A 13882-nucleotide genomic window follows, 5' to 3' on the forward strand; every position below is an offset into this window, starting at 1 on the left:
GAGAAACAAAGAAAAAAACTAAAACAACTTCCCTCCACCCTACTCCATTTTCCCAAGCTCAACTTCACTCCCAACTCTTCTGCCTCCTCCCTCCACCACCCCAAGAAGCGCAGCGGGTGGGGAATGGGGGACTGTGGTCACTTCGTAACAGTTTGGTCAGTCCATAGCTGTTCCTCTCTGTTGCTCCTTCCTCCTCACACTTTTCCTCTGTCCCAGCTTAAGTCCTTCCCACAGGCTGCAGTCCTTCACGACCTGCTCCAGTGTGGGTCCTTGCACCCGATACAAGGATTTTCAACCTCTTCGTCTGTGGGATTGGACACACAACTGCTAGTGCGAGCACTCTTGCTGCCACCCTTATAAACCAATGTGTTTTAATGATCGTCATTATCTTCCTCACGTGCCTGCTGCTTATCATGGTCATTCAAGACAGTCAAGGGCAAAGGATGAAAAAACAGGGTAATGGCAATAGTCAGTGGAGTAGGGTAGTGTAAGATCTGTGTCAGTAAGGTGAAACATTGGAAGTAGAAGCAGTCAATAGCAGGGTATTACAACATAAAGCTTGTTCACTGGGTGCTGGAGGACCATACAGTGCAATACGAGCACACTGCCTAAGGGAAAACATTTCTACTGTAAACTATCCACAGAACTATACCCAAGCTACACTTCAAATCAAACTAGTTGTATGCTCCAAAGAAGACGACCAAGAATAAACTAATGTATTTGCAGTGTGGGAAATCAAGCAATCAAGATGAGGAGCAAGTCAGTAAGTCTGATTATTTGAAAGTGCCTATATTGAAGAATATTCACATTTCTCAAAAGCATCTCTTGTATTATTTCCCTTTTTTCCCTCTCATTCCAGGGAAGTTCTGCTGGTTTAAGAACATATGTCTAATTAATTGCATTTTATTACCTAAGTATTGCTCAAGTTTCTGGATAGCAGCTCAAGACAGTGCTGTGCAAATGTTTTAATAAAGGCATCCTAGAACAGAATTCTTGCATTAAATTCCTAAGAGAACAGTGATTTACCAAACTGGAAATTAGGAAGAGGCAGACCGGAAGCAACCTTGGTTGGTAAAGAGAAAGCAAAAGGGGAGGAGAGCAGTAGAACCTCCCAAACACCCTGGATCTGTTTCTTCCTATTTCTCTGCAACACCCAGCTTCTGACTTGCCCAGTCTACAGCATTTAGACACCGTGTTGGAAGAGTAAATTAGAAGCATGCAAGGAAAAGGTAAGAAATAATAAATACTCTCTAGCAGGCACTGTCATTTCTCTCCTCTAGAGATGGGTGTTTGCCACAGGGAAAAACTGATCAAATGTCTATCAATGCTCTTTCCTTCCTACTATTTCTAACCCCAGACTTCTGCTAGAAGTTTATAAACTAATTTTAGGGCTTTTCTCCCATACTTTAGAAAAGCAGTTCAGCTGAGTTTTGTCTGTTGGGTTTCCTGCTTGAACCAAATATACTGCTTGAACAACTATAGGAAAAAACCTGCAGAACAGAACAGTTACGGTAAGTACAAGCATATTTACTTCTAGGCTGGAATATTTTATGAAGACCTGATTAATTTTATATGTAAGATGATCTATAATCTACTAAGATAAACTCTTCCAAATTTGTTAAATGTCTGCACATGAAAAGTGGTTGTTATGAGATTACAGTGAAGTAATGCCAAGGAATATGTCCTCAAAGAAATTATTCTGCAGAAATAACATGATAGAGTTGTTCCGTGCTGGAAAATGACATCTTTAAAGTATTTCAGTTGGCCAGGATCATTAACTAGCCAGTAACATGAAATGTAGAAATGCTGCGTCAAGTCTAGGAAATGAAAGTATCCCATTCTGGAGCTTTATCTCATTAGGGGGGTTCCAAACACTAAACTGTGGAGTAATTGTTTTAAGGACATAAACATGTTTGCTTTTATGTTAGGAGTAAACTGTACCTCTATTAGAAAGTATAAGTTTGATGGGAATTAAATTCATACTTTTACCTTGCTGGGTTGAACACTGTCTCTGAGCAGAAGTGGTTTAGTTTCAGTTTCTTTTCTCAGCTTTTAGATACCCTGGGTGGAGTTACTAGAGAATACGAAAGATATACTTCAGTCACGGAACGAAAACATTGAGCTTCTTTCCCCCTGCACCCTCAATTTTTGACAATAACTTACCATAGTGGCATTTTAAAGACCTAGAAACTAGTTTTTCTTTTTCTGTGAGCAAAAGGGAGGGTCTGTTAAGAGAAAATGCAACTGCAGGCTTCCATAGCCCACAGTCCCACTGTTTTCTCTGCTCTCACAGCTCATTAGTTAAATCAGGAGGCAGCTTGGCCAAAGGTAGGACAGCTGTTTGCCTGCACTAGCTGTAAGAAATCTTTACTATTGCTTCTCATTAAAGCTTGCCGTTTAGGAAATCAAATAATAGATTGAGGAAAGCATGTCACTAGGGTGGCTTAGATAACCAAATGTTCTTTCAGAAAACCAAATTTCACTGAAAAAATCTAAGAAGTCATTTTGTCTCAGGAACACTCAGCTACAAATAAGAAAAGGTGCAGGGAGGAGACCACTACCACTAATGCAACAACTGTGGCTGAGTGCAGTTCCATAAAGTAAAAATTTCAGCTGAATGAATATAATCTTCCCAAAAGAAATGAGAGGATAAAGGAAAGTTAGACACTATTAAGGGGGAATTATTTTATTTTATTGTGTTTCTTTCTTTGAAGTTTTTGCAAAAAGTCCACATTTGCTAAGACCAAGTGGATTGTAAGATGCTCTTCTTCCTGTCACTTATCTCCACAAATGCTGCTGAACTACTTGCTTTTGTTTTATTTGAGAAATCTTAGTGGACGCAAAAGGTACTGAAAAGGTAATATGGAAAAGATTTTCCTTTCATTTGCAGCAGCAACAGCTAAGTAATCACAGCAGTATCTTTCCACCCCAATGTCTCTTTGCAGTGTTATTCAAGCAAATTCTGTACCTAACCACGTCTAAGGGCAAAAAAAAAGGCTGGATTTCCATGTGTGGTTCATTTTTCTCCTTCACCAAACTGGGAACTTAATGAGAGCCATTTGTGACACGTACACAACATGATGGGTGAACAATTGGCTGAAGGGTTGGACTCAAAGCATTGTAGTAAATGGAGTAACATCTGGCTGGTGACCAGTCACTAGTGGTGTTCTCCAGGGCTCAATTTTAGCGCCAGTTCTCGTCAATGTTTTTGTCAATGTCCTGGACACAGGAGTTGAGTGCACACTAAGCAAGTTTTCCAATGATACTAAATTAAAAGGAGCCATTGATTGAGAGGTCTTACACAGAGATCATGATAGGTTAGAGTGCTGGGCAGTCACCAACCATATGAAATTTAATGAGGAGAAATGCCAGATTCTGCACCTGGGACAACGTAATCCTGGATGTACGAACAGATTTGAGGACAAAAGGCTGGAGTGCAGCCCTGCAGAACAGGATCTGGGGGTTTTGGTTGGTGGTAAGCACAATAAGAGTCACAATGTGCCCTGGTGGTCAAAAGGGCCAACGATATCCTGGGGTGCATTAGGCACAGTATAGCAAACTGCTCAAAAGAAGTGATTGTCCCACTATATTCAGCATTGGTGTGGCCTCACCTCGAGTACTCTGTGCAGTTTTGGGGCCCACAATATAAGGATATAAAAATATTAGAATGTGTCCAAAGAAGGGAAACAAAGATGGTGAAAGGACTAGAGGGCATGACTTAGGAGGAGCGGCTGAGGATACTAGTTCAGCTTAGAAAAGAGGAGACTGGGAGGTGACCTCATTGCTGTCTGCAAATTCCTCAGAGCAGAGAAGAAGGTGCTGATCTCTTCTGTCTGGTGTCTGGTAACAGGACATGAGGGAATGGCTTAAAGCTGCATCAGGGGAAGTTCAGATTGGATATTAGGAAAAAGTTCTTCACTGAGAGGGCAGTCAAGCACTGGAACAAGCTCCCCAGGGAAGTGGTCATGGCTCCAAGCCTGTTGGTGTTAAGAAGTGTTTGGACAATGCTCTTAGATATGTGGTTTAACTTTTAGGTTGTCCTGTGTGGAGTCAGGAGTTGGACTCGGTGATCCTTGTGAGTCTCCTCCAACTCAGGATATTCTATGATTCTATGATTATTTTTTTATTATTGGGTGGCCCATACAACCACAAAGAGGTGTCCAAATGACCACAAATAAGTATCAGTCACAGTTTTTGTGTAATGTCAACTACAGAAGCGGCTTAAAAACAGGATTCAAATAAAATCATTCTGTAATAAATCTCTTTCTTTTAAGTAGCTAATGGCTTATATATGATCTTACTTTGCATTCCCATGATGTCTCCTAATTGAACTGTTGTATTCCACATGGCAGGTTACACTAATGAAGAAATTAATGGTTGATAATAGCAAGGAAATACATGTTATTCAGTTAATAGGCTATTATAAGTCACTTGGTTAGTAATTTTGTGATTTTTTCCTTAAAGAATGGAAAATGCAAACACTGAAAAAAATGAGAAATCACATCCATATCGACATATTGACCAGTGGACAAAAGAGGAAGTCAAACAATGGGCAATTGAAGTTGTTAAGATTGACCAGAAATATGCAGAAATCCTATTTAACCAAGATGTGACCGGTTTTAGTTTGAAACTGATGACTAAAGCAGATTTTGCAGATATGGGCATACCTCATGGGCCTGCTCTTCAAATAATGCATTTTCTGAAAGATCATGACATTCCAGCTAAAGGTTCAAACCAGGCTGTGGAACAAGAAGGCAGTGAACAGAGTCTTGATGGAGAAGGAGAAGATGGAGAAATTGCAAAGAAAGAGTGTGAGAAGAAATATGCGTCGTTTAATTCCAGTATACTACAGGATTCTAAGACAGAGCCCATAGAAGACAAAACAGCAATGAAGTCAGCTGACAAAGAGAATGTATCAGAGAAGCCACCGTCAAGCAGCCAGCACCCAACTGGAAAGATGTGTATGCCATATCCTTTTGATAGTTTCAGTGACGGCACTCGATACACACAGTATAATATTCTTAATGTCCCTGAAACAGGGCCACTCAATCTCCTTGATCCAGCACATGAATTCAAATTACTTACCAACACAAACAAGGCACTAGAAGAGAATGTCATGATGAAATTTAGCAATGAAGTCTTTAGATTTGCTGCAGCCTGCATGAACTGCCGCACAAATGGCACTATTCATTTTGGAGTACGTGACGATCCACATGGGCAAATTGAAGGAATGAAAGTTACCAAGAAAGAAGCATACATTGAACATTTTAATAAGTCCATCAGCAAGTACTTTCATAAGGAATACATCAGCATTGCAAAAGCTTGCATTAGAGAACCAAGATTTGTGGAAGTATTATTACAAAATGGAGCTCCATCACATAAATTTGTCATTGAAATAGATGTGGTTCCCAAACACTGCAGCTGTGATACAAAATATTTCTGTACCAACACATATGACTATGAGAGTAAGAGTTGGGAAAAAGCTGTCTTCATCCGCGATGGAGCTAGTTCCAAAAATATTCTAAATAATAGAAAAGAATTTGAAACTTTTAAAGGTTCCTTGACATCTTTAGCAGATTCTCGTAAAAGAGCAGAGGAAGAATATAACTTAAAGCAAAAGAAACTACCGAATGAAGGACTAAAGCTAGTTAGTCTGCTCACGGGCAACCGGGACTCACTAGATAGCTCTTATTACGACTACTACATTTTGGTAACAAACAAGTGTCACGCAAGTCAAACTTCGCACTTAGACTTTTTACAGGAAATAAAATGGTTTGCTGTGCTTGACTTTGATTTTGAATCAGAAATGAATGGCGTGTTCAAGACTTACAAAAAAAATCGAAATGCCAAACTTCGCTTCCCAGATTTCTGTGAAAACAAGGTGGGTTCAGTTTCTGAACAAGCTGAAAAGCTGAAACTGTATCAGGAGACCAACTGGATTTTCTGCAATGGCAGATCAGACAAGATCGAAGGGAACAGCAAACTACCATTAGATCCCACTTCATGGCAACGAGAAAGAGCTGCTGGTGTCAGAAAAATGATTTCATTTCTTTCACACAAAGATGTAAAGCAGAGTGGGAAGTTTTTAATCGTGTTTCTTTTGCTTTCCACAGTGGAAGACTCAGTGGATCCCCTTACTGAGACTTTTATGACATTTTACCAAGAACTAAAGGGACTAGAATACATGGTCTGCATTTGCATTGGTGCACATACGTACCAGCGATGGAAAGATCTTCTGCATGCCAGAGGCATTAGTGAGGAAGCACTTTCAAACAAATGTGTTTCTAATTTAACCCTGGAAATGGTAAATGGTACCATCATAAAATTAAAATCAGTGACACAGTCTTCTGAAAGACTTCTGCCGTCTGTTGGTCATTCTACCGTTCTTCTAAAGAAGGAAGAAGACTCCATGGCAGCATTGGAAATACTTTGTGAAAATGAATGCAAAGACACAGGAATAGAGGAGGATAAAGATAAATTTAAAAATTTCATGAAAGAGCGTGAAGAGGATTTTTATCGAGGTGGTAAAGTAACATGGTGGAATTTCTATTTTTCTTCTGAAAATTATACTTCAGATTTTATCAGAAGGGACAGTTATGAAAAGCTTAAACACCTAATTGTGTCTTCATTTCATAGTGCAAATCAATCACCTGTAAAAATTATCAACCTTTACCACCACCCAGGCTGTGGTGGGACAACATTAGCTATGCATATCCTTTGGGATCTCCGGAATCAATACAGATGTGCTGTTCTGAAAAACAAACCAAGTGATTTTGGAACACAGGTGACAACTTTACTCACCTGTGGAGCAGACAACAACACAGGCTATTTACCAGTGTTACTTCTTGTGGATGATTTTGAAGAGCAAGAACATGTCTATTTTCTGCAGAAAGAAATTCAGGCAGCTATAACAGAAAAATGTATTTGGTATGTAAATCCTTTAGTGATCATTCTAAACTGCATGAGATCTCAGAATCCTGATGAAAGTTCAACAATCAATTTATTGAACAGTATTTCTTTAAAAAATATGCTTTCTGTAAAAGAGCAAAGGGCATTTGATCAGAAACTAAAATATATTGAAAAGGAGCATCCAAATCCTGACAATTTCTATTCATTCATGATTATGAAGAAAAACTTTGATTCAGACTACATAACAAAAGTGGTAAAAAATACCTTGCATAACTTGGATACTGATTCTAAACCAGCACAGCTTGTTTACTATCTAACACTGTTAAACTCATATGTAAGAACATCTACAGTTTCAATATCACTATGTGAAGAATTCTTAGGAATTAATTCTCAAGAGATTGGCTGCAGTAAAGATAAATTGATAGAAAAGATGGGAATTTGTTCCAATATTCTAATATGTGATCAGGTACATGAATACACGAGATACAAAGGTCTTCGTATCATTCACCCATTGATAGCATCTCACTGCCTAACAGAGTTGGCACTAACCTATGACTTGCCTAAAAGTGAAATTACGTTGCGGTTATTGAAAGAAGATTTATTTTATAAGACTTTGTTAAAACAAGACAAACTGATTCGTGATATACAAACCCTGCTGATTACTAGACAGCGCAAGGAACACGGCGATGACTCAGACACATTGTTTTCCCCCTTAATTGAAGCCATTCATAGGGAAGAGAAGCATGGTAATGTGGAAGATGTGTTAAAACAAGCATCCATTAGATTTGAGCAAAATGCTTACATTTGCCAAGCCTTAGCAAGATACTTCTACATTAAAGAAAAGAAATTTGACCCTGCATTATACTGGGCCAAAGCAGCCAAACAAAGAGCACAACACAATTCATACATATCAGATACACTAGGTCAAGTCTTTAAAAGTAAGCTAAGATACTGTGTAGAGCGCAGAGCAGAGAGTGCAGTCCTGACAGCTGAGGAACTGAAATACTTGCTAGAGCTTGCTGAGAATGCTTCACAGGCTTTCAGAGAATCTCAGCGGCAAGCTGAAAATGCAGAAAATGAACATTCGCAGCATCAAAAGCTTAAAAGAAAGTTTCAAATGTACAATACTGCTGGTTATCAGGGAGAGATAGAAACTGGTCTTTATGTTATTGATGTCCTTTGGCATGTTCCGTTTTTCAGCAAAAAAGACTTACAGTGTAGAAAAAATATGACAAAGTATCTATCAGGAAATAGTGGCTTGAATGTAGAGAGTGAAATGGTCAAGGTTCTTGAACATCATTCCAGCTTTCTATGTACTTTGCGATCACGGCTGAAAAAGGCATTTGACTTTTTTGAAGACTACTTTGTGTTTTTCAAAACACAGAGCAATGAAAAAGAAATTACAGATGCAAAGTTGTATGAGAAGGTTCAAGAACGTTTTACCAAATACATAGAAATATTTTGTGATTTCAATTTTGAGCAACTGAAAAGTAAACAGGTCTCAAAGTGGCCCATGTCTCAGTATATAGAAGCATGCAGGGACACTCTGGAGGCGTCCAAAGCAGGCTCATTTTCTGGCATTTTGGAATACCTTCACAGAAATCGCAGAAATGCTGACAGAGAAATAGAAGACATAGTAGAAGCATACACATTTTTGTGTGAGGAGAATGCACAAGCAACTCTGAAAGACAAACAGAATTTGATTTTGGCAAATGTTGTTCTGAACTGCATTAAACCTAAATCCACTAAGTTACATCCTTCTAAGGAGCTGAGAAGTCTGCTTTTAAGCATCCTACAGGAAGTGGAACAAACTTCACAGTATGTAGAGCCTTTCTTCCTAGCCTCCTTGTTGTTCTGGCCCCAAAATAGGAAACAACTAAATGAAGATTCCAGGAAAATGGAAACTTTTGTTATACAGTTACATGAGTCTTTCAGAGAGCTCTATGGAACCCTGCATCATTCCAGGCAGCCTCTGGCTCTTTTCTATCTGGCGAAAGGCAATGGCCTGAACAGATTTGTTCACAAAGGAAAAATAGACCAGCTTTTTAGTTCACTTTCAGATCAGGAACTGAATTCCCTCTGGCAGAGTGAAAATATCTGGAAGGAACCGGCTGTTCAAGATCTTTTGCTTCCTTTGGATGGAAGAGCTGAGGGTAAGGTTATCTACGTCGACTATGGCAGCAATGAAACCTTTAGGATACCAGTGCAGCCTGTTCCCTCATGCATATGGAAAAATGGCCCAAACATAGAAAGAGTGTCTTTCTACCTTGGGTTTTCCATTGCTGGTCTCCTGGCATACCACACACAAAGTCTGTCATTAAAACAATAGGTATTGCTGTTTCTCAGCTACAAGGCTTTTTCAGGCAAAATTATCCTTTAACTGGTTTTTGGTTTGGTTTTTTTGGGGTCAACAATTGCAAATTACAACCTCAGGCTGTCCATTATATTTCCTTCCTCACTGTGTTAGTCTTGCAGTACCGTGAAGAATTGTCTCTATACTGTCATAACTGCTGTTTGGACAGTCAGTCAAACAGAAATGTTGGTGCAGTTAGCCTGTAGACTGGTCACTGCTACTCAAAGTTCTTTGGTTGATAACAACATGAGAAATCATTAAAAAAAAAAAAAGAGAATTCTAAAAAAGAATATTTTGAAAATGTTATCTTTAGATACCATCACTTTTAAGAACCCTGCTATCTTGCTAGCTTTTTTGCCATTGCTTATAATGAAGGATGTCTCACCACAATTTTCATACTCTTGTATACGTAATGTAAGAACAAGGAATGTATGTTAGAAAACGTGTATCATGTAACATTTCCTGATGCTCCATTGTATCTGGTGTCATCTTGGCACAAGGCCATTCAGTTGCAAAGCAGCATTTTTTTCTCTGTTGTTATTGTACGTGCCTGAATAATGTAATGCTGTTGTATATGGGCATGTATTAATGGCCAAGCTGTACATCTTGTGGGACAACAGAAGCACTGGTCTTTTACCTTCTCAGGGCATTTCTAAATATGTGATTATTAAAGGTACCACTACTTTCTGTTGTACTGTGAAAGCACACACCAGTTGGCATTTGATGTCCATATTAAATAGATCTTATTCTTTTGTGGTGGGTCTGCTTCTGCTTTATATAAATTTGATCCAGCTTGGTTATTCCATTCCTTATAAACTCCATTAGTTCCTTCCAGTGATAGATTTCTTATCAACTTTGATCCTCGCAAAAACAGGCAATTTAAATGCTTAAAGCAGACATTGATTGCATTGCCCTCGACATATGTATAAAACAGCCTGCTATGTTTAGACACAATTAATGTTCCAAAAAAGGAAAAGGTATTGGTGCAAAGCACTAGAAACAAGAAGTTACTATTGTCTGGGGAGTGCAAAGTTTTGCGCTTTGCACTATGTGCATATGATTCATGTAAACCAGAGGAGTTCAATGCAATTGAAAGAGGTCTGCAGGATGGCTCTTTCATCACCCCGTAAGTCCTCTTTGCTCTTTGTGTCAGGCAAGGGGGCAGGCAAAAATAAGTGACATCTCAACAGATCAGTTAAATTGACAAAAAGAAAAAGAATAAAGCAGTGGACCATTCTGCTGTAGTGCAGCTCTTCTTTTAGTTGTTGGATAAGGAGTTTTATTACATAATCCAGATTGCTTTTTAGCTCTAGCCAGAATATGTTTCTCTTGGCAAAAATGCATACTTCTTTTTAACCTGTATCCACTTTGTTTCTAACAGTATACTTTTATTTCAGATAGGGTGCTATAGGATCAATTTTCGTGATAATATATTATTTGTTCTAGTTAGTCCTCAGGATATCGCCGTACAATTTATCAATGACTAAAGTATTTACCCTTCCAAATAAAGATTTACAGCAAATAATTTGCCATGTCTTCATGGCAATTGAAGACCTTAGTCTTCACCTCAGTCAGTCACATCTCCTAAGAACTGCAAGTATTTTTATGTGCTCAAACTCAGCTGAGCTGCGTAGGGTGGCACATTGGGCACACTCAGCAGGGTGCAGTGGCGGGTGGCTGCGGGGTGCCCCGTGGCCGGAGGCCATGAACCGCCCTGGGCCGATCACAGCCAGCTCCAGCCGGCTCCAGCACTGGTGTGAGCACCCCATCGCCTGCCAAACCTCCATCATTGATGGGAACCCATGGCAATCAGACAAGTTTAAGAAAGAGCGGCAGCTGTGACGGCTGGGAGAAATGGTGGAGGAGATGCTGTTAGAGACATGTGGAAGGGGACATTGTTGGGGCATGGCTGGAGACACACTTCTGGAAAGGGGCAACCCACACCAGGGCAGGGACACCCCTGAGGGACTGCAGTCCGTGGGTGACCCACACCAGGGCAGAGGAAACAAGAAGGAAGGAGCAACAGAGAAGCAGAAGAAAAGAATCAGAAGCAAGGAGCGGCAAAAATAAACCACTACACACTGAGACCGACCTCCTCTGCTGCAGGCCTGTTGCCTTGGCAGGGGATTGGGAAGGACTGAGCAGAGGTGAAAACAAGGGGAGTTGTGGCTAGGAAGGGGGAAGGAGACGTGTTGGACTGAAGTTGAAAGGGGCAGAAAGGCATTTCCCTAAGTGTTTGCCTAGTTGTTTGTCTTCTTGGTTTCTCAATACCCCAATCAGTAATTAAACGTTTATGTTAATTGACAATAAATTAAGTGAAACTTGCCAAGTTGAGACTGTTTAGCCCCCAATGTGTGTACATTTGCTAATAACCCTCGGGATCTGGCACAGTGTATTACATGTTAGACACTGCACTACATGCCTGTGTGAGTTTACAGAAATACAGATTTTATGATTTGTATATATCAGGCTCTTTCTTTGTTATAAAATGTTATTTTTATCATCAGTAGCTCATTAATAAATACAGATATTTGATAACATCCTTAATTGTGCAGTGTGGAACTGTTTTTGGTGACACATATCACACACAAAGGCTGACAGAATTGCTTTTTACAAGTATTTCCTATTTTCCATTACTTTGTAAGACCATTTTTTTCATGGCTCATAACTTTGTTAATCTTTGTATTTTGAAAACTAAGCTCTCCCATGCCAAATACCTGCCTCAGATGTATTTTGTGTTAATTAAAGCCAAAGGGCTCAGTAGCTTCCAAGTGTGAGGTCAAGAAAAAAATATGTTTTATTGCCTATGTATGTTAAACAACTCTACCAGCTTTTTCCAGCACACTCAGGAATTCTTTGGAGTGGTGTTTAAAAAAGAGTTTACTCTGGTAGGAGAAAAAAGGTAGATGTGAGGGGACGTTTGTCTGCACAAGCCTAATTTTATCAACTTGCAAGGCCTGAAAAGACTGCCATTTATATATGGGCATATGCAAACTTGGGTTTTAACAGCAGAGCTATGCACAGATGACAGCCCCAGAAGTTGCAGGTCTGGGCTGTGATGGGCCAAGTCAAAGCCAAGAGCTCAGCCCTGCGCTGTCGGTGCTGAGTCTAGAAACCTGGAGGAGACAACCTGACACAACCTGGTTGTACAGGAGCCAAAGCCAGGTCTGCAGGAAGGAGGAGAGGCAGGGAGGCCCAGGAAGCTCTTTGACTTCCACAAATCATTGTGATGCTATCTCAGCAGCTCCCTCCAGTGTGCTGATGGAGCAACCAGGGTCCCGGCTGCACCCAAGCAGCATTTGTGGAATGTGAACTCCTATGTAGGAACAGGAGCTGAGGAATCCTCTCCTGGAGGAGTACAAGGCCTGCAAAAATCAGTTTAGGGGGTGGAAGTTAAGAGTACTGAGGATCCTCCTCTGTCTAAAATCAGAGCTAGAAGTACAGAACATGGAGGGGGCTTCACAACCGGTGACAGAAAGGAAAATGGAGCCAAATTGTGGGAGCACAGAGTGATCAGCTACAGACTGTAGAATTAGCTAAATTTTGCACCTCTTGTTTGTTTGATTACAGCTGAGACTATTCCTGCAATGTGGTTTTATCATGACAAACACCTTTTTGTTAAAAATTACCTTTCCCACCTGCCAGTTATTTGAATAGCCCAAACCTCAAAGGGAACAAAAAGAAGTCACAAACCAGACCCAAACTGCCATGGGGAGCAGTTTAGCTGTATTTATATAATGTTGCATCCAAATCTTTTTTAAAGGAACTTACCAACCTGGGACCAGCCCCACATGAATGCATCCATGACTAAAGATGCAACAACATGGAGAGATCACACCCCACGTACATGTACACAAGATGTGACATTGATCCTGCACTATTAGACAGGTACAGAGGAATCATGCTCATTTGAGGGATTATGCCATGGAGGAGGTAGCTTGATCTGGGAACCACACAAACTGTAGCAAAGCTGCTCAGCAAGGACTACCTTCATCTCTTGTCCCTTATTCTCCTCTTCTTGGCCTTTCTTCTGTGGTGTCTCTGACTGTGAAATGACCAGATGCTTCCTTCCCACTCATTGCTCCAAAATCTTGGATCTGTGCAAACCTCCTGCCTGCATGCCACTTGCAGCTGACCCAGTATGGAGGCAAACCAAGTGTGTCAAATCACTTGTGCCAGGTTGCAGCCATGGAGGTCCCCTGACAGTAATAAACACGCTCAGCTGGTCAAACAGCTTCCTAGATCCTCGGATCCTGGACCCAGGGTGAAGACAACTTGAGCACACATTCTTGGGGAAAGCATCCACAGAGGACATCTCCTGGATGCTCAACAACAGAGGAGATTCCAGCCACCTCTTAGAGGCAGAGATGAAAATTATTTTGGTGGTTCTGTCTTCTCTGCAGTTCTGCCAGCTCCCGCTGATGCCATAGTCCCATCCCTAGATATTCAAAGACAAAGATTAAGTAGCTTTGTTGCCACACTCCCCTCCTTTGCCTATGCAAAGAATGTGTCTATCAAAATGAAAGATTTTCCTCTTCTCACCATACACAATCTGTAAGTAATTCAGCGTCAAAGTATGTGGCAAGAGCATGTCTTTCCTCTTTAGAGGCCATTGTGATT

The 13882-nt window shown here is 40.4% G+C and overlaps 1 protein-coding gene across 2 annotated transcripts; it reads left to right on the top strand.

Moving 5' to 3' along the window:
• Positions 1-913: 913 nt before the first annotated feature.
• Positions 914-11809, top strand: LOC104014020 (sterile alpha motif domain-containing protein 9-like). Of its 2 annotated transcripts, XM_087774832.1 has the most exons (3): positions 914-1229; positions 1411-1511; positions 4465-11809. In XM_087774832.1, exon 3 carries the CDS (start codon positions 4466-4468, stop codon positions 9236-9238), a length of 4773 nt encoding a protein of 1590 aa, XP_087630958.1. In that variant the 5' UTR covers positions 914-1229; positions 1411-1511; position 4465; the 3' UTR covers positions 9239-11809. The 2 variants fall into 2 exon arrangements, with proteins under 2 accessions (XP_087630958.1, XP_087630962.1); XM_087774836.1 differs by lacking the exon at positions 1411-1511.
• The last annotated feature ends 2073 nt before the right edge of the window (positions 11810-13882 follow it).

Source organism: Nipponia nippon, unplaced genomic scaffold, assembly GCF_047370975.1.
Source record: "Nipponia nippon isolate SJK-2023a ecotype South Korea unplaced genomic scaffold, ASM4737097v1 scaffold_1, whole genome shotgun sequence".
Classification (NCBI taxonomy): Eukaryota; Metazoa; Chordata; class Aves; order Pelecaniformes; family Threskiornithidae; genus Nipponia; species Nipponia nippon.